Source organism: Eurypyga helias, unplaced genomic scaffold (genome assembly GCF_000690775.1).
Source record: "Eurypyga helias isolate BGI_N326 unplaced genomic scaffold, ASM69077v1 scaffold5207, whole genome shotgun sequence".
Classification (NCBI taxonomy): Eukaryota; Metazoa; Chordata; class Aves; order Eurypygiformes; family Eurypygidae; genus Eurypyga; species Eurypyga helias.
Genome location: NW_010263540.1, coordinates 1 through 18,423, shown reverse-complemented (window position 1 = coordinate 18,423; position 18,423 = coordinate 1). Strand labels below are relative to the sequence as shown.

Genomic DNA, 18,423 nt, shown 5'->3' with positions numbered 1-18,423 from the left:
CCAACATCTGACCTCAAATGATTAAATTAAAAAAAAAAAAAAGAATGGTTTCAGTTAATTTTCTTAGCATGTCTTGATTAGTGTTCTTTCCTGGTTTCATTTTTTACGGTGGTTGAATGTGCTGTTTTCAGGTCCCTACTGCACAAACCTAAGGCTTTTCTAGTCTGATAGACTTAAACTCCATTATTTGTGTGTTTTCCTGCAGTGTAATTACGGGATTTCCAAAACTCTTAATTATTTTGCTTTAACAGGTGACTGGTAGAAGAGAGAGTCGTGACTATGTCAAGGAGAAAGTTGGAGAACAAAAGCCTTTCTGGCTTGTTAGCCACATCTCTGCAGACACAGATCAAGACAGATGATTTCCACAATTTTTATATGCTTGAATCCAAAGAGCTAGGAAGGTGAGATTACTCCTATTTTGTTTTATTTCAGTAACAGGAATTTCTGTGTTAGATCTGAGATTCTTTCTGTTCCTCCGTTTCCCCTGCCTAGTCACTCACCATCTTCAGGTACATGAGCTGAAGAAGAGATGACGTAGGGTAATGCTGCAAGACTAAGAATGGGGATTTTGACTTGGTTATTCTGGTTGTTCAGATGAGTTTTCTGAAGTCCAGAAAACAAAGACCTTTTTCTCTCCCCCTCTGACAACCTGCTGTTTTGGGGTAGTTTGGCAGCCTGCTTCCCTTGCTCATGGTGCAGGAGTGAAATGGGAAATAAAGCCAAATGAAAAAACCCTTTGGTATTTATGGTACTGTTTCAGACATCGGAGTTAATGCTTTTTGGAAATCGTTGGGTGAATTCATACCCTGAAAATATTCAGGGAATTGGGTGTAAAGCCATGCAAATGCAATGCCATGGTCATGTTTCCAGAGCTTCTCCTTGAGTGGAAGTGGCACGGGTCAGTTTGGCATTTGTGCCTTACTGTGCTAGGTGGCGATCCTTTGCACCTGTAACTTTTTGGTCAACCAAGATGCTCATCTAGGTGTGATTTCCGTAAGCTCTTTAGCCTTCATTGTTCTCTTCTCTGGTGCATGATGTTTTTTGGTGTAGTGGGTTTTGATTGTTGTGTTTTTCCCTAGCATGTGCTTCATCTTGTACGCTTCTGTAAAAGTGCACCTTGCAGCCCATAATGTTCCTCTTACCCATGCAAGCAGAATAATGATTTTGTGTGGATTCCAAAACTTGGTCTTTAATACTTTCTGCGCATGCAAGATAAGTGCCAAAATGCAAGGAAACAGAAGCAGAGTAGTGTGTTTTCCAAACACTTTTTTTACTTTTTCTGGCATAATAGTGCGTTATTTTTTCATGTCTTAAGTGTTTGCAACACTTTAAGTGATGTAAAATCCACCTTTCATTGAGCTTCTCTAAAAGATTAAATATGCTATTCTTTTCAATTGCAATTTTCGTCTTCCTCCTCAGGTTACGTAGTAAATGGTTCTTTTGTTCTTCTCTGCTTAAGCTTCCCCAGTCCAATTTCTTCCTCCCACACCCTTATCTTTGAGGTCCTTTGGTATTTAAGACACTGACTCACGAAGCAGGCAGGTTCTGTGTAGTGGGTTAAGTAGTTTTGTCCCCAGCGTGTGGATGTCTTGGCTTCTTCTGAAGTAGTTGAATTTCTGTGGTTTATAACTTGGGATATGAAACCAACTTGAAATCAGTTTTTATCTCGTACAACAGGACTGTGAAGCGTGATGGTTAAGCAGTTGCTTTGCAGGCAGCAAGGAGGGGGAACCACTTTGCTTGCTGCAGTGCAACTCTTCAGATCTGACTTTTTTTTAATGTCGGGAGGAATTCCACTGTTTTGGAACTATTTTGTGTCTTAATAATCACCACATGACAAATACAGTGTAAAGAGGTGGCAATTCTTTCATCGTTTATCTGGAGACACTGCGGACCCTGAAAGCTGTGCGCCCGCGGTGACTAGAAGGAAGGTGTGCAGAGACTGTCAGGGAAGATCTTGCTGTTCTCACGAAGCTCAGCCAGTTCCCCTTTCTTAATTTTAGAGGAACTTTTGTGGTTCACAGGGTGATGTTAAAATGAGAATGTAAGCTGTGGGGGAGTATCTTAAACTTTGGTATATTATGAAATTCAGCCCATAGCTTCAAATGCTCTGCAGTAATAAGCTGGTTTAGCAATTGGGGAAGGACTTGGCTATTTTAGGTTTACAGATCTTTTCTTGTATCATTTGAAAACACTTTGCAAGTATGCAGCTAGGCATTTCTGGGAATGCCAAACTTGTGATTATAGAACTTTGTTTTTTCAGGAGTTTCTAACTTGGCTTAAAGAACTGCATTTTTTCCCCTAATTTTTTTAAAAGGTCAGCTTGGTGTTTTAACTGCAGTATGCGGTTTTCTTTTAAAAACATTTCTTTGCCAAAATACATTTTTGTTTCCATACCTAAACAGTTGGCTAGGAAATAAAGCAGCACACTTCATCTAACTCTAATTGAGAAAGAGAACGCAATGTAGTGGGTGTTTTTCTGTTAAGAGGTTTTTAAATACCTTGCAGATACCTGGGTGTTTTTTTAGCAGTACTGCATGATTTCTGGAGAAACTGATTCTTTTTTTTTTTTTTTTTTGAGAAATCATCTGCACTGAAGACCTTCCCCTCTCAACACCCCACCCCCTGCAGCATACAAATATGCTTTATTTTCTGTGTTCATTCTCTACCTTTCACAGGGTTTGCTTGCTCTATTTCTGTATGCTGTAGGTGCCATAAGGTGGTTGAGGTTTTTTTAATATAATTTGCTAACCTGAACGAAGCCCTGAGCAGCCTGCTAGGTTCTCATAGCTGGCCCTGCTTTAAGCAGGAGGTTTTGGTAGAGACCTCCACAAGTCCCTTCCACCCTGAGTTACTCTGTGATCCTACAGTGAGAACATCCGTGTAACCCAGTACTCTGATTTAATGCTCAGCTAATCTCTATAAAGGGAATTGTAGTGGGTCTCATCAAAGCTTCGTCTAGCTTAGCACGCTTTTTCCTGCAGTGACCGAAAGTGAATGTTCAAGGAATGGTGTAAGAACAGGCCAAACGTGGTATTCCCATGGTATAATTATTTTTTTGGTTCACAATTATTTACCATGCCTTTTTATTTCTAATGACATTTTACATACTTATTTTATGTCTTAGATCTTAATGTTTTTCCTTTTATTTTGTAGAGGAAGATGTGCTGTAGTTAGAAAATGTATAGCTAAATCCACTGGCCAAGAGTATGCAGCTAAATTTTTAAAGAAAAGAAGAAGAGGTCAAGACTGCAAAGCAGAGATTCTTCACGAAGTTGCTGTGCTTGAGTTAATGAAATCTAACCCTCGCATAGTTAATCTCCATGAAGTCTATGAAACCACACATGAAATCATCTTAGTGCTGGAATAGTAAGTCTGCCTTCGTCGTTCCATGTTTGCAGTTACAAATCTGTCAATGTACTCATCTTTTGCATGGGTTGCAAACCACCCAGAAGAATTGCAACAGTACGCAGTATATGTTATGCTAATGTTTCTTTATGGTATACTTTATAAACTCCTAGGGACTTTTTTGGGAGGGTTTATTTTCAAGTAAATGCAAGACTTGAATCAGTTGCTGTTAATTTGAATTGTTGGGTTTGTACATGTGTTGTTACATCCACAGCTAATGAGTTACGCCAAGCAATACGGAATAATGCATAAAACAAAATACACAGAAGCCTATAGGAGTTCTGTAATCAAAACTTAAAAACATGGACTGCGAGATTTTTTGTTTTTACAAAAAGCTATAAAAAATAGTTTTTTCTTTGTGCATAACTCAGTTTTGTAGACAATTTCACTCAATTTCAAATGCAATTTTTTTTGGTGCTTTTAAATACAATCTCAAGAGGGTCATCTTGATTAAACCAGGTGGGGTTTTTTTAATTTGTTTCTCATTATCAGAGCTCTGAAGTAGTACTTCAGAAGCATTGCAAGAAGCGAGCCTTTTACCCAGAGAATAGTTTATAAGCATTTTTCATTTAGCTGTTTTTCCCCCTCCATGTGGTCCTTGCTGACTTGGATTGTATTGGTGGGGTTCTTTGGAGGACACAGTAGTAAGAATCAGCTTGTATAAGTAGACATTTGCTAAATAAAGGAGAGGAATGGATGCTTGCTGTCTGTGAGGACTCCCAAATCCTTTTCAGCGGAGCTGTTCAGCTGTTACACATCTGGTTGTCCACCCAACCAGACCATAATGTAGTAATTTAAGTTTAAGAATACTGTAGGAGACAGTGTTGAAGTAAATGACATCCACTGCTCTTTCCTTCGACTACATTGTCATAAAGGTAACCAGGGGAAGCATTACCGATACCTCACATAACACAGTGACTAACCTGCTGGAGTTTATCTAGTTGGCCATTATCTAGCTTTTTTGTAGACTCGATTTCGCTCATGAAGAAATTTGGGCTTACTGATCTGTAGTTTCGAGGTAGCCCTTTATCCTTAAGAGAGAGAGAGACTTTAGGCAGTTAGAGCAGGCTGAGTAAGGATTTCAAACCCAGCATCAAAAGAAACAGCTGACACTGTGGCAAAGTGTGGAAGTATATAATAAGCCACATGCTGCACGGTTATTTCCATGCTTCCTTTATGCTGTGAGGAAGACACCTTTGAGATGCTGTGTGAAAACATGAAGCTTGCCAATCTCATCTTTGTTAGTGTGGAAATAGTAGATTTCAAAGTGACAGAGCTGAATCCTTGTATTTCTGAATATTCGGTGTCTACCAGAGTTCTGGAAGATATTACTTGCTGACTGACTAGACAGCTACATATTTAAGCAGCAGCAGCACGCTAGATTTCTCTTCCCTGTACCTTTCTGATAGAAATACCTGATTTTTTTTGTTTGTTAGTTTCTGTCAGAATGGCAGGATCCAGGGGGCAAATAAGCAGTTTCGTCCCACTCCAGAAATAGTCTTCAGCAACTCTAGCTATTCGTTACACTGTAGTTTTTCCACTTACACCACAGCCACATCACCCGAAAAATGGTTGTTTGTACTCCTGAGTTCAGAGAAGAGGAATACTGCTGGGCTTTCTTGCTTTGAATTATTTAAGGAACTGGTCTAATGGAAAAATAATTAGATCTGACTGGAAGAGAAAGGCTGCTTCTGTTAGAGAATGATGACAGAACTAGTCTTCCTGAAGGTATCTTCACACTCACTCACAGAAAAGCATGCTTGAGGGCACCAAAGCATTAAGAGGTTTTCAGCCACAAAGTTCTGTTTCACTGTCTTAAGTGCTTTTGCTGGCTATAAGGAAAGAAAAAGCATCATCAATTTCCACCCCACCCCCCCACCCTGTTCTAAGTGCTTGTATGATGTGTCTTGGCATAAGTGTGTGTAAAACAAACAAACAAACAAAACCACCAAAAAAACCCAAAACCCAGTATTGCCAGCATTCTTGAGAATATGAATTTTGATAAATGTATGTATATTATATAAATAGGTACTACATATGAAATTTTTCCTCACTTGAGCTTGAAAATTCAACCTTAATACGTAAGTGTTCTTTTATGTATTTCAGTGCTGCTGGAGGAGAAATATTTGACTTGTGTGTCTCAGATCTGGATGACAAAATTGGTGAAAGGGATATTGTAAGACTTATAAGACAGATCCTTGAAGGACTTTGTTGCTTGCATGAAAACAATATTGTTCATCTTGATTTAAAGGTGAGGCTGCAGCAGGCTCTTTATTTTAGGACTTTATCTTCAATTTAATATTATGGTAAAACCGTTTGTTAAATACATAACAAAATATCAGGAAGAAAAAGCAGTGTTTTAGATTATAACTAAAAATTACTTAAACTTTAGCAAGAACTATTGCATAATAGAAACTGAAATGTCATTTTTTTACTTTTGGGTTTTTGCAGCTGTTACCTTATTAATTTGAGAATTAAATCTTTTCTATTGTAGCCTCAAAATATTTTGCTGAGCAGTGTCAATCCTCTTGGTGATGTAAAAATTGTAGATTTTGGTATGTCGCGGAAGCTTGAGAATTCTAGAGAACTGCGACAGATCATGGGAACAACAGAGTATCTAGGTATGGGAGAATTGTTTCACAATTTCTGTTGTGTGCTTTTGAGAAAACAGGAACAGTTCATATAATGTGCTTATCAACTAATCAGTCACTACTGGAGGAAGAACAGCAAGGCAACATGGTTTGAGCTGCTCTTTTTTTAGTGGTCAGCAAATACTAGTACCAAAAAAATTCCAAATTATATCAGTAAGTGCCCCTCTAACTTGATGCTGTAGCATTTGCTGTGGTGCAGGCTGTTAAATTGACAGAAAGAAACTTTAGCTGTTAAATCCTTTTCGATAAGAGTTGGAATAAATCATTAGCATGCACAACAAAATGTTCTTTGAATTAGGAACGTGTTTAATGGGATTAAAATATTCCTCAGAAGGGGAAAGACTGCCATTAAAACTTGGTCCTCTCTGAGGGGCAGGTTTCCTTTGTGATCTGACCACACTCAATTTTAAGAGCACTTCAACCTATAGTGAATAACTTGCTATCCAACATATGCTAACAGCCACTGCTCCTAAAATTGGCTTGGTTGTCTGGCTTTGCAGCATTCACATGCCAGAGGCTTTATGCATTCCCCTAAAAAGCTGTGTACTTGAAAACCTCTTAGAAGGATCTTTTATGTGCATGCATCTGATGAGAAAATATCTTGGGACTTGCATAGGATAGACTTAAGGTCACATAGTATCATTTTAGTGTGAACCAGTTAAATTGGTGTGTCTAATTAAATGGAAACAGCTTTTTTCACCCTTACGGCTTGAAAATAATAAACTTGATTATTGAATCCGCAAGTTAAGTGTCATAATAATGGCTGGCAAAAAACTGCCTGAAATGTAGTGTATGATTCAAGGCCACTTGAATAATATATCTATTAAAATGGTTTTTTTCTCCCCATCTCTTTCTCTAGCTCCAGAAATCTTAAACTATGATCCTATTACCACGGCTACAGATATGTGGTAGGTTGTGTATGTTAATTAATTTTACTGAGGTAGGTGTGACCACTGAACAGTTTATGGGCAAGATCCAGACTCTGGTGCAGTTTTATCTGGCTCCCAAGAATACCCTTCTGTTGGGAGGGGAAGGAACCCTCGAGGTATAATCTGGAATTTAAAGGAATTACCGTATGTGGGTCTGTTGCACTGCTAGTGAGGAATGCAGGTGTCTTCTGAGTGAGCGGAGTATTTTGTTCTAAGGGAACAATGACAGTGTTTGCATAGCATACTTGAGGTGTTAGTTACTCTTGGATGACATGCCTCAGGTATTAACTACTCTTGGACACTCCGCCCTCCCCACTTTTCTGTCATGAAATAACTTTATTATACAAATGATTAAGTATTTTACCTTTCTAATGCTTCTCTTTGGAGCAATATCTGCAGAATGGGTCATAAAAAGAGACAAGTACTTTAAACTAATCCACAGCTTCATTAATTCTACCTTTGTAGCTTGTTGATTTCATGAGCTATGTTAGTGTAAAGGCTAACTTTGCCATGTTTCCTTAAAAAGGTTTAATGTTTGTATGCTCTTAAGCATCTAAATAACTAAAACTCAGTTTTAGAAGTTGCTATGATCTAATTACTCCTGAAATTCTCAACTCGTAATAATTAAATCTGTTTGTGAATGTTCTTTAACCACTATTTGCCTGTTTTGAGGGAAGATGTAGACCCAAACTAGTGGTGCTATACCCAGAATGACACACGCAGCAGCTGCACGTTTCCACACATTTAGTAACGAGTACTAAGGTTTGATCTATCAGATCACAAAACCATTATTAATATGCATCAAGAAACCATCTATGGATTATAAAAATCATGTGATGTGTGGTACTTGCATTCATATTCTTAGGGGAAACGAAATCTCAGCAAGAGGATGTTGTAACACAAGTGTCAGTTGTACAGAACAGTTGACTAAATCTCAGTCTTTGATACTTCATCCAGCATCGTAGTGAAAGATGGGGTTTTATTTAAATGCGAATTAGAAAGTCTGTCTTTATGGAGGTCTGTCATCCAGAATTGTCCATATGTCCAAGAACGGACTATGTAAAAATGATATATTTCCTTTTATTAACACTGTGGACATACCCTTTTCTTACATTGAGATTATGCAATTAAAGAAAAAATCACTTCCTTGAGCTATATAGAGAGCTTTCCTTGTGGGTGCATGTGCATACATGCTTGAATTGCATACAAGTGAGACGTCACGTGACGTTTCTAATTCTTTGAGCAGAACATATAGGAGGAAGTTTGGTCTGCAGCACAATAAATATGGGGGGTGTATTGTTCAGGTATCCTAGTAAGATTATACTTTGTGTTCTTATCTCAGGAACATAGGTGTAATTTCATACATGCTGCTGACACAAGAATCTCCATTTGTGGGAGCTGATAATCAAGAAACTTACCTTAATATATCTCAAGTTAACGTGGATTATTCAGAAGAAACATTTTCATCAGTTTCACAGCCTGCCAGAGACTTTGTTCAAAAACTTCTCATAAAAAATCCAGAGTAAGTAACAAACTTCTCCAGGCAAGAATCTTATCTTTTGTCTTTGTGGAGCACCTAGAAAAAGTGGATATTGATTTGCAAGCTTAATACCACTGATAAGAGCAGCCAGATATTTCAAAGTGTAGATTTATGCTTTTCCGTAATGTATGAAGAGGTATTTGGTTCTCTGGGTTTTACTGTAGTCAGGTTTGTGCTTTGAGTTTTGTATTTTCGGTTTCTTTGTATTTTCATTCAGAGGACAGCTTAGTAACAAATCTGATGAAATACGTTCTAGAAAGGTCGCATTCTTGTCTATAATTTAACCTTTTCTTGCACAATTTGGAGAGACAAAATGCTGTCTTTATGATGCAGTGCTTTCTTGCTTCCTGACTTACTTTTAACGTATCGTTCTACTTCAGTACATTCTACATAAAAACTTGGCGGTCTTGTGACTGAGCGTATATTCTTCAGAACTGTACAGTGTTTTGCCACCATACATGCTCTCAGTCAAAAGTATGAACTTTTCGGTGGTAAGGCACAGTTCCATAACTTTGCATTCTTTGGGAGTTCAGATTCTAATCAAGGCCTTTCAAAGTAGCTGAGCTTTGAGTAGATAGTCTTTGAGAGTGGGAGGATTACAGACACCCTGTCTGTGCTTGCTGTATAATGTTGAATCTGGGTAATCTTTTAACTGTTGCACCAGAAAATGCAGTGTGGGGGGAAAAAAACCCCAAACAAACCCAAACAACAAAAAGAGAAAACCCCAAGACAGATGTCCTAAAAGGTGTATATGGGGGAATAATCTTTAGTGAAGTTAGCTATGTTCTTAGGCACGGTCAGGTATTATCAATTTACAGTGATAAGTGTTGTCTTTTCTGGTGAGGCAGTAGTTCTGTCATCTTCAGGGAGCCTGCAGCAAGCAGGAGTGACCCTGTTGTTTGGTTGCAAAAGGGTTTTTTGGATAGGAGGGGATGATGGGAGATGATAAACATGGAGTGCCTACTTCAGCAAAATAAAGACTCCATATAAATTCATGTCTGGAGAGGATGAACAGTCCTTTCTGGTTTTGCCTCTCACATGGAGGGTTTGTCAATATCTGGAATAACTCTCGAAAAACGTAGTATCATGAGGGAAGCAATTGTGGTGGGCCTGCTTTCATAAATGATAGTGTGGATCTGTGGGATGTTTGACATTCTGTCACAGTTCCTACTCGCTTTCTTGCTTCTGGGTGTTATATTCTCAATAACGCTGGGGGGTTTTGTTGCCCCTCATTCCAATTCTTGATGACTATACCTTGAATCTTAAGAGGAAAAATGTGTCCTCAGATGGTCAACTCTGTAAAGTTACAGTTTTCTGACCAGAAAGTATTCACGTGTTCAGGTAGGGTTAAGGACAAAGAGTGCTCTCTGTTGCATTTCCAGCGAGTTCTGCGTTCTAACAATGCAGAACTTGACGAAAACTCTAGTAGCACTATACTAGGTTATCTAAAGGAACAGTTTTATAAGTCTGTACTTTGATAGTGACTACAATTTGGAAGGGTTTACACTAGTTTATGATCAATTGCAAGAGCATACGCTGCAGAATGTCAGATAGAGTTGATGATATCGTGTTATCTGTCCCTCCTTGAAAACCTAATGACCAAATATTCATTAGCCTCCCTTTTGCAATGTTTTTATAAAACATAGGACCTCAAAAGCATAAGGACGTGCACACACACACACATATATATATAATGTTGAGAACATGCCAAGGAGCTATGAATACCAGCTGAGAAATACCTATTTCTTTTTTGATGAGAAGCTTACCAGATCTGATACTCAGCAGTGGGGGAAACTGTCAACTAAAATTCTGGCACATGTTGCCAATATTTAACCCCAAAGTGTCATAAGGCCTAATGTGTGTTTTATCAGCAGTGGTGGTGGTGGAAAACCAGCAATATTAACTCTTTAGTGTCAATTCTGCTTAAGATTCCTTAGCCTGTGTCAGAGCTGTCATAATTACATTTGTAGTATTCCTGAAATGAAGCAACTTTATCCTTTTCTCTTTCAAAGGGAAAGACCCACAGCAGAGGCCTGTCTTTCTCATTCGTGGTTGCAGCAAGGGGAGTTCATGCTCTTGTGTAGCCCTGAAGAAACTTGTTGCTCTTCTCTGATGCCAGGACACACAGCAAAATGCTCAGAAGAGCGGAATATAAAATCGAGTTGTAATGGTACCTGTAGCAACAAGGAAGACAAAGAAAACATTCCAGAGGACAGCAGTACAGTCTCCAAACGGTTCCGTTTTGATGATTCGTTGCAGTATCCCCAAGACTTCATGACAGACCTCGTATGTTAATGTGTAATATAGACTCTTAGAAAATGAATTTAGCATAATCTATTCCAGTGGCGAATATAAGATTATGGTTTGCCAATTCGTGCAGTGTTGGCATACTGGAAATGCACTTTGATTCTTTTATGCTGGTGCTTCCTTTAATATCCATTGCTGGCAATGGATTTACCTCCTGACAATTTGGGGTGGTTGCACCAATAAAATGAATTTTTTTTTAAGAAGATAGAGTTAAATATTTTTGCACTTTTCAAGTTTTAGTCCAACAATGATGCCAGATTGAACAAACTAAAACCAGGAAATGAGTTTGTTTAAACTCAAGCTTTGCCAAACTGGTTGAATACATGCACACTGTTATGACTAACCCTAAGAAGAAATTGGCCCCTGAAGGGAAGCTGAATCTAGCTGTCTTACTGAGCTTATTTGTGACCATTCTTATAGCTTTTAAATGGAAGCTAAAGCTGGTGTATTTCAGGAATATGATCCATCTGTTGGGGCCATTTGGAGAACTGCTTTCTCTCTAGTGTCAGTAGTAGTTAAGGAAATGTTTGTGCCTTATAGATCTGGTCCATTTAAGGATTACAATGCATACTCTGTGTGTTTTTTCCTGTGTTGCATCTCTGGAATGCTTGAATAGAAAACGGGTAGATTGTCAGTCCTTGTGCTCTTGGTCCTTTGCTTCTTACCAATAAGTTATGTTTGAAGAGGATGAGGTCCTGTGCTGATGTGAATATCTCATCACTCCTTAGTTTGCTTTCATAAAAACTCTGAAATAGTATTTTGTACTTGCACTGCCCTATTCCTCATCTTAAAACAAACAAACAAACAAAAAAACCCAAACCACACAAACCCAGCAAAATAGAAAGGCTCTTCAGAGTTCAAAGTAATAACTGAATACATGGAAAATAACCATTTTTGCCAATGAAGCTACGATTAAAAGCTTTGCATTATGCCCCTGTAATGTAGAAGTGCAGTGCATCTTTTTTCAGTTATTGTTATCCATAATAACTTAGTTTCATGCCCACTCTGAGAAACGGACTGCAGTGTGTTAATATTTAAAGACAAGCTACCTAATAATTGTTCTAAGCCTTTAAATGTGTGTTGTTTAGTGGGTTGGTTATTTTTTAAAAAGCTATATCCCTTCCACATCCTGTTTCTAGGCTCTGAGGAAATAATGCCTATGTCAAGTTTTGACTTTAAGCACATACCAATCATGCCTTAACAGCCTGAAACTAATACTGACAGGATAAGACCCTAATTGTAACACAGGCTGGAAGTCTTGTTGTGTAGGGCATGTATTACAACTCTGATAAATATTTTGAAAGGAAATGGCACTTTAAAATACTTTAGGGTTTTTCCCCTCCTCAGAGCTTAGTCTTAATCGTCTTTGATTTGGGTTTGGTTTGTTTTGTATGATATCACAATCCAATAATCTTTTTCAAGTGTGCCTGTGGGCTTGTCAATAGTTTGCCAGATTGAACTTTTGGAACAACATATGATTGAGGGGTCAACATACTGAGTGGTACAAGATAAAATACCAAGTTGTATTTTATCTTTCTTGGCACAAGGAAGGAACAGGGGGTTTTACAAATAGATTTCAGCGTAGAGTATCAGCATAATTCATGGCGGAATTCAGGACCATTGTCTTCATTTTGGGTGATGCTCATGTTGACAAGTGAGAAGCCAACTGAGGTATAAGGCATATAAGGCTGTTGGTCAGAAGTAAAAGTTTTCCTAGAGTTCATCTGATGTGAAATGAAGTAACGGGTATGTTCAGCACGGATGAAGCTCAGAGGCCTAGGTATAAATGAACCACACTGACTCACCTCTGTGTATTAATTCTCATGTAACTTTTTCAGTGATACTGATGATAATTAGAAAATTACTTTCCTGGAGTTAGTTTTTTGGATGGCGTTCAGGTACCTTATACCTTTACTTTTTAGATTCCTCGGGTTTTCCCAGTTGGAGTCTTACCTAACCTTTTGGGTTTTTTCCACCAGCATGGAGTCTACTTTGAACTGCGTAAAGTAAAAATACCAACTCTTTTATGTGTGCTCGGAAGTTAAAGTTCACTTAAGATATGAAAATGTCAAAAATGGATTAAGGTAAAAAAGAATGTTTATAAAACTGTTGTATTTTTGGAGAATTCTAAAATTTATTACTCAACTAAAATTGCAACTGGGAAGCTTTTGAAAGTCTATAGATTAGTATTCCATTTCTAACATCTTGAAAACAAAGCTGAGAGCATATGGCAGCACTTTATGACAAAGTTGTTATTCCTTCAGATTTTTATCATGATATCTGATGTTTACATTTCTTACTGCTTTGGGAGCTAACTTATCTTTAAATAAATGAAAGTTGGTCTTATCCAAGAAACTTAAATTTTGAGGAGTTTTATTTGTGCTTTATGTAAACTTCAAATATACCTTGAATCGGATTTTGTTTGGATCAGTGTTTGATTTATTTAAAAATATGATTGTGCATGCGTAACTTCAGTTGAATGTAAATACATACATTGTAGACAATTGTTAGCTCGTCTTGCTTCCTGCCTTATTACTGGGAATTACAGAGTGCAAATGAGTGAGTAATGTTTTAAGATGACTTAAGTCATATTTCTATGCAGTTCATGACCCTTTTTATAATATAAATAAACTTTGCCTTTTTTCACAACTCCTGTGTTTTCATTTCTTCACAGAATCAGAGAATGGTTGAGGTGGGAAGGGACCTCTGGAAGTCGTGTTGTTCAAGCAGGGCCACCTAGACCTGGCTGGCCAGGACTGTGTCCAGATGGCTTTTGAGTATCTCCAAGTGTGCTGGAGGAGACTCCACCTCTGGGCAAGCTGTTCCAGTGCTCAGTCACCCTCAGAGTTAAAAAAAGTATTTCCTTATGTTTAGATGGAACCTCCTGTGCTTCAGTTTGTGCCCATTCCTTCTTGTCCTGTCACTGGGCACTGCTGACAAGAGCCTGGCTCCATCATCTCTGCACTCTCCATTCAGATACATGTGTGTTAAGACACATCCTCTCCCTCCCCAGGCCTTTTCTTCTTTAGGCTGACCAGTCCCAGTTACTTCAGCTTTCCTCATAGGAGAGATGCTCTAGTTCATCCACCATCTATGTGGCCCTTTGTTGGATTCTCAGGTATGTCTGTCTCACTGAGAAGCCCAGAACTGGACTCAGCACTCCTGTGCTTAGTAGAAGGGAAGGATGGCCTCCACCAACCTGCTGGTGATACTTTGCCTAAGGCAGCCCGTAATACCGCTAGCTGCCTTTGTGGCAAGGGCGCACTGCTGGCTCGTGTTCCACCGTGTGTCCACCAGGACCTTCTCTGCAAAGGTATCTTCCAGCTGGGAGGCCCCAGCACGTATTGGTGTACGACCACGTATTGCGCCATGACCACGTAAGGAAACTTCAGTGGAAGGTTTGTTACACATACTAGCCTCCTGGGGCACTAATTATACGTTGTCTTTCTTTTCAAGTAGATGGTTGAATTTACAAACAAACCCCAAAAAACCCACCCGATTTTCCTTCAGAAAAGGAGTTAGGCTCAAAAGACGTGATAACCCATTGTGGCCTGGACAACGTTTCCTACAAAGGCACATTTCACTGAGGAAATGAAAGCCTTTTCATTGTTAGAAATGCACAAACGAGGTTTCATTTTGGTGAAAGAAACAGTGTATTCATGTGCTTGGTTCGGTGTTGCTTGCAGCATTCGGTTCAGAATTCAGCGGAATGTCTACTTTTCCTGCATTGAATGTTCTTATCAGGAATGCTGCCTTTTTTCTTTATATTTATTAAGACATCTGGGAAACTAATATTCTGTTTAACACTGTAGCAATTGGAGACAGCTTGAAATTTGCCTTTTCAAAAGGGCTTCTAAGGAAGGAGATGTTAGAAAAACATAGTCTAGATGATAGCTGACCATCTTCTTACCAGGACAGTTATGCTTGTACTCCTGCCAAGTCAGATAAGCTGTGCTTGGATAAATACGCGGTAAAACTGGGGCAAGATAAAAGTATGCAGTTAATGTGTGTTTGTTTCAGAAACCAACTCTCCTGTGCCCTAAGAACCCAGCAGCTGACAGACTCAGAAACTCTGCCTGGCCCATACAGTGCTGGAGAAGTGAGCAAGATAGAGCATGAGTCAGTGTGTAGGAAGTTTTTTCAAATTAATGGTGACGTTACAAAGTTGAATTGCCAAATCACCCACCAGTGCGTGAGAGTATAAGCAAATGTCTTAATTAAAAGCACGTATGTGAATTATGACATAACAATTCTTAGCTGGTTAGCCCTAATAAATAAGGGCTGGACCACTACAACTTCAAAGAATCAATTATTTCATGTGACAGCACTTGTTTTTGTTGCTTTCCCAACACATCAGGAAGAGGGAGGGTGATTTCTGACCCAGTAACACCTGTGACAAAGCCGTTGCCATCAGTGAAATGAAGACTTTGCCTTTGAGGAGAGTGTGGAGACAGGCTTCCTGTGCCAAACACATTAGCATCCGGAGTCAGTAAGTCAGCATCCCGACACCGACCACAAAGTATTCGTATTTCCTTTAGTGTTAGGATATTCTTGGTAGTAAATAAAGACTCATTTGCTAAACTGGCACTGATGGGTGCTCAACCGTATTCTACTGTGGGTTTTTTTCATTCTGGAGTGACTGCAATGATGAAGTAGGCATACGAAGTCAGGCCTGTAACGTGCTTTGGTTCTGTTGACACAGATAAGCCCAGATCTCTTCACTGCCTTGAAAAATCCTTTCCTGTGTTCCAGTAACTGTAGGATTGTGTTGTACATCAGTGCTATTACTGTGGTGGCTGTCCTAGAACAATTTGCAAAGTGATCTTTCCTTGATGGTCAGTAGTTCATAGGAGCAGAAGACTCACCTAACTAAACACATGCTTCTCATAGCACAGCATGTTTCTGAGAAGGATTTTACAAACAATGCATAAATAACATATATATGTCTATGTACTTAATAAAAAAAAAAGACTTTAGATGGAGTGGGGTTCAAGAAAAGGTATTACGTGGGAGTAAATTCTGTTCAGTTGAGATTGCTGTAACTGCTGGAGTGATTTGGAATAGAACTTGGAGAGACAAGTCATAGGCCTTTAAGAAGCTGTGATTCTGTTGCACTCAAACATCTTGTTCCATTTTCGTGTTAGTTAATGTTTTTCAGTCTGTCATCTAAAATTATTTTTAAAGCAATACCCAAATCTAGGAATTATCCCACACACAGGAGTTGCTCTATTTGTTGTACTTTCAAACATTATTTATTTGCTCTCATCAAAACGTACTAGGCATGCCAGTAAGTACTTTGGTTAAAAATTACAGTATTACTTTTTTCACATTAAAAATAAAACATCTGGTCAGTAAAATACTTCACTGTACGTAGTATTTTGGCCTGTTTTGTGAATTGTAAACCACATTGTTACCTACTGTTTAATAATTTTGCCTCTGAAGGGAGGAAGAGATATATTCTTGATTACCAGCACTGCAGAATTTAACTGAGGCATCAAGGTGGAATAAAAACCCTGTGTCATGGAGCCTCTCAGAAAATGAACACTAAGTGATAAAAATGTTACCAGTAGCCTTTTTTCTTTCCTGTATTTAATTTTATTGTATCACTGATCCTTTTCTGTTGTTCAGATGCTCCAGTCTTTGCTGAACTTTTTATTACATCACAGTATTTGAACGGTGTGATAGAGAATGTCTGCGTTCTATTGACTTTGGCTGGTAACGATGGATTTTTTTCATAGTCTGCTCCTTTTTTTTTTTAATTGTTTCTAGTACATTCTAAAACAAATGCTGAGGACTAGACTTTGTGTGTACTCACTTCTCTTCATCCTTTTGCCATTTTATTCTTTTGATCTCATTTTTATCTCTGAACTTAGATTGTTTCTTTAGGTACGAGGGCGACAGTGAGATGTTAACTAAACACAAGAAGGCAAAAACCTGAGTTGTAATCACTTTTTTTTTTCTGCTGTGTCCTCCTGTGGCCTTGGAAAAGTGGATTAAAATCAGCTGATATTGTGTTTATGTCAATAAATTGTGTTTAACCGGTCGCTGCAGGAAAAGAATGAAATGTGGAGAAAAAGGAAAGAAGAATAAAGAGCAACACAGAAGTTCTTATTTCTGTGTGGAAGTTCTTTTTGATAATGAAAAATACTATATACACAGGAATTGAATGTTCCTAATATTAGCAACCTAATTGTGTCTTTCCTCCTCTGAGGAGTTACAAGCAGATGTGTATTTCCAGTTTCCTAATCTGATAATGAAAAAACAATGTCACTTTCTAGCAAAAGGGACGGCAGTGCCCAACAGTGTATGGCAATATAGATACAGTTTCTGATAGCTGAATGCCTCAGTGTTGAAGAGAAATAGCAGGGATTTCCCTTTGCGTGTTTTCCAGCTGGACTGTTCCAGCCAGTACAGCATACAGCTTGTTTGAATCTGCCTAAGATATGTTGAGTATGAGGGTATTTTTCATGACAAAATCAAAACCAGGCTTTGGTACCGTTTTAGAAGATGCACTGGTAATTCCGAGTGATGTTGAATTTTCTACAGCTGGACAAAGCAAAAATACCCTTCTGGTTCTTTGCCTGTGGTATTTTAACAAAGGGGCTTTTATGTTTAAAACTTGATATATTGACTCTTATGATGCTCTGTGTACAGTTCAGAAGGTTGGTTATAGGCCTGAATCAGAGCTCATTTATAGGGTTTTTCCCAGCGGCTTAACTCTGCTGTAAGCTGTTGTGCTACCTTTTTTATGTGGTGTTGATAGGAAAACATAACAAAACCTCTCATTTAAAATTCAGTAACTACCTACCATGGCAACAGCTGTTTTAGATCCTATTGAAATCCAGACCTTGTCACACTGAAGTGTTGGAAGTCATACCAACCACACGGGAATTTTATTTAGATTAGTCACTGGGTCAGATTCATAATGCCCAGAACACTCATTCCTTTTTTTTTAAGAGTGTTTGGTGTTTGTATTTTCTTGTATTCTTTTAATTTATGGACTTGTAGGGGGGCGGGGGAGGTGGTGGCAAGTTGTTAAATACTGTGTCTATTGGGCACAAGATGGGCTGAGGCATGATGTGGCACCTGAAACTTCTTTGGTTGCTGTCTGGACCAGACACCCAGTGCAGCCACTGGAGCTCATTAAGAATGATTTTTGCAAGCACAGCTGCATTCTTTTACGTGTTTAGCTGGAGCTCACCTCTGGCTCCTTTGCCTGGAGACAACCAGCTGTATTATTCGCTCGGTGACACACAGCAGCTGATTAACAAGGCAGGAAGGAGTCCCTGTGTGAACAGCGGTGCATGGCACAGGCTACTCAAAGCAATTTTAACCATTATTTTCCTGAGACTGGCAGGTCTCGGAATGGCATCGAGCATTTTCTACTGGAAGTCAACTCCGCGAGGTAACGGCAAAGCTGAAATTCAGCTCACTGTAGCGGCATGTCGGTTAAACCCGACCCTGACAGGTGTTACCCAGTCTGTTATCAGTCAGCCCACCGGGGACACCTGCGCCGGGCGCCCTGCTGAGGCCTCAGGGTACTTGAGCCAGTGCAGCCGCCTCAGCAAGCGGGGAGGCAGCGGTTGTC

At 39.0% G+C, this 18,423-nt stretch overlaps 1 protein-coding gene across 1 annotated transcript; it reads left to right on the top strand.

Moving 5' to 3' along the window:
* The first annotated feature begins 255 nt into the window (after positions 1–255).
* Positions 256–11,095, top strand: STK17B (serine/threonine kinase 17b). The gene is made up of 7 exons (XM_010156064.1): positions 256–401; positions 3,157–3,369; positions 5,515–5,659; positions 5,903–6,029; positions 6,919–6,967; positions 8,331–8,510; positions 10,541–11,095. Exons 1-7 carry the CDS (start codon positions 280–282, stop codon positions 10,821–10,823), a joined length of 1,119 nt encoding a protein of 372 aa, XP_010154366.1. The 5' UTR covers positions 256–279; the 3' UTR covers positions 10,824–11,095.
* Positions 11,096–18,423: the final 7,328 nt, after the last annotated feature.

What these genes read in the sequence shown, in the direction of transcription:
- STK17B (XM_010156064.1), top strand. Translation starts at nt 280, where the DNA reads ATGTCAAGGAGAAAGTTGGAGAACAAAAGCCTTTCTGGCTTGTTAGCC. An exon ending in ATCATCTTAGTGCTGGAATA is followed by an intron (nt 3,370 to 5,514) that starts GTAAGTCTGCCT and finishes TATGTATTTCAG; the next exon opens with TGCTGCTGGAGGAGAAATAT. An exon ending in GGGAACAACAGAGTATCTAG is followed by an intron (nt 6,030 to 6,918) that starts GTATGGGAGAAT and finishes CTCTTTCTCTAG; the next exon opens with CTCCAGAAATCTTAAACTAT.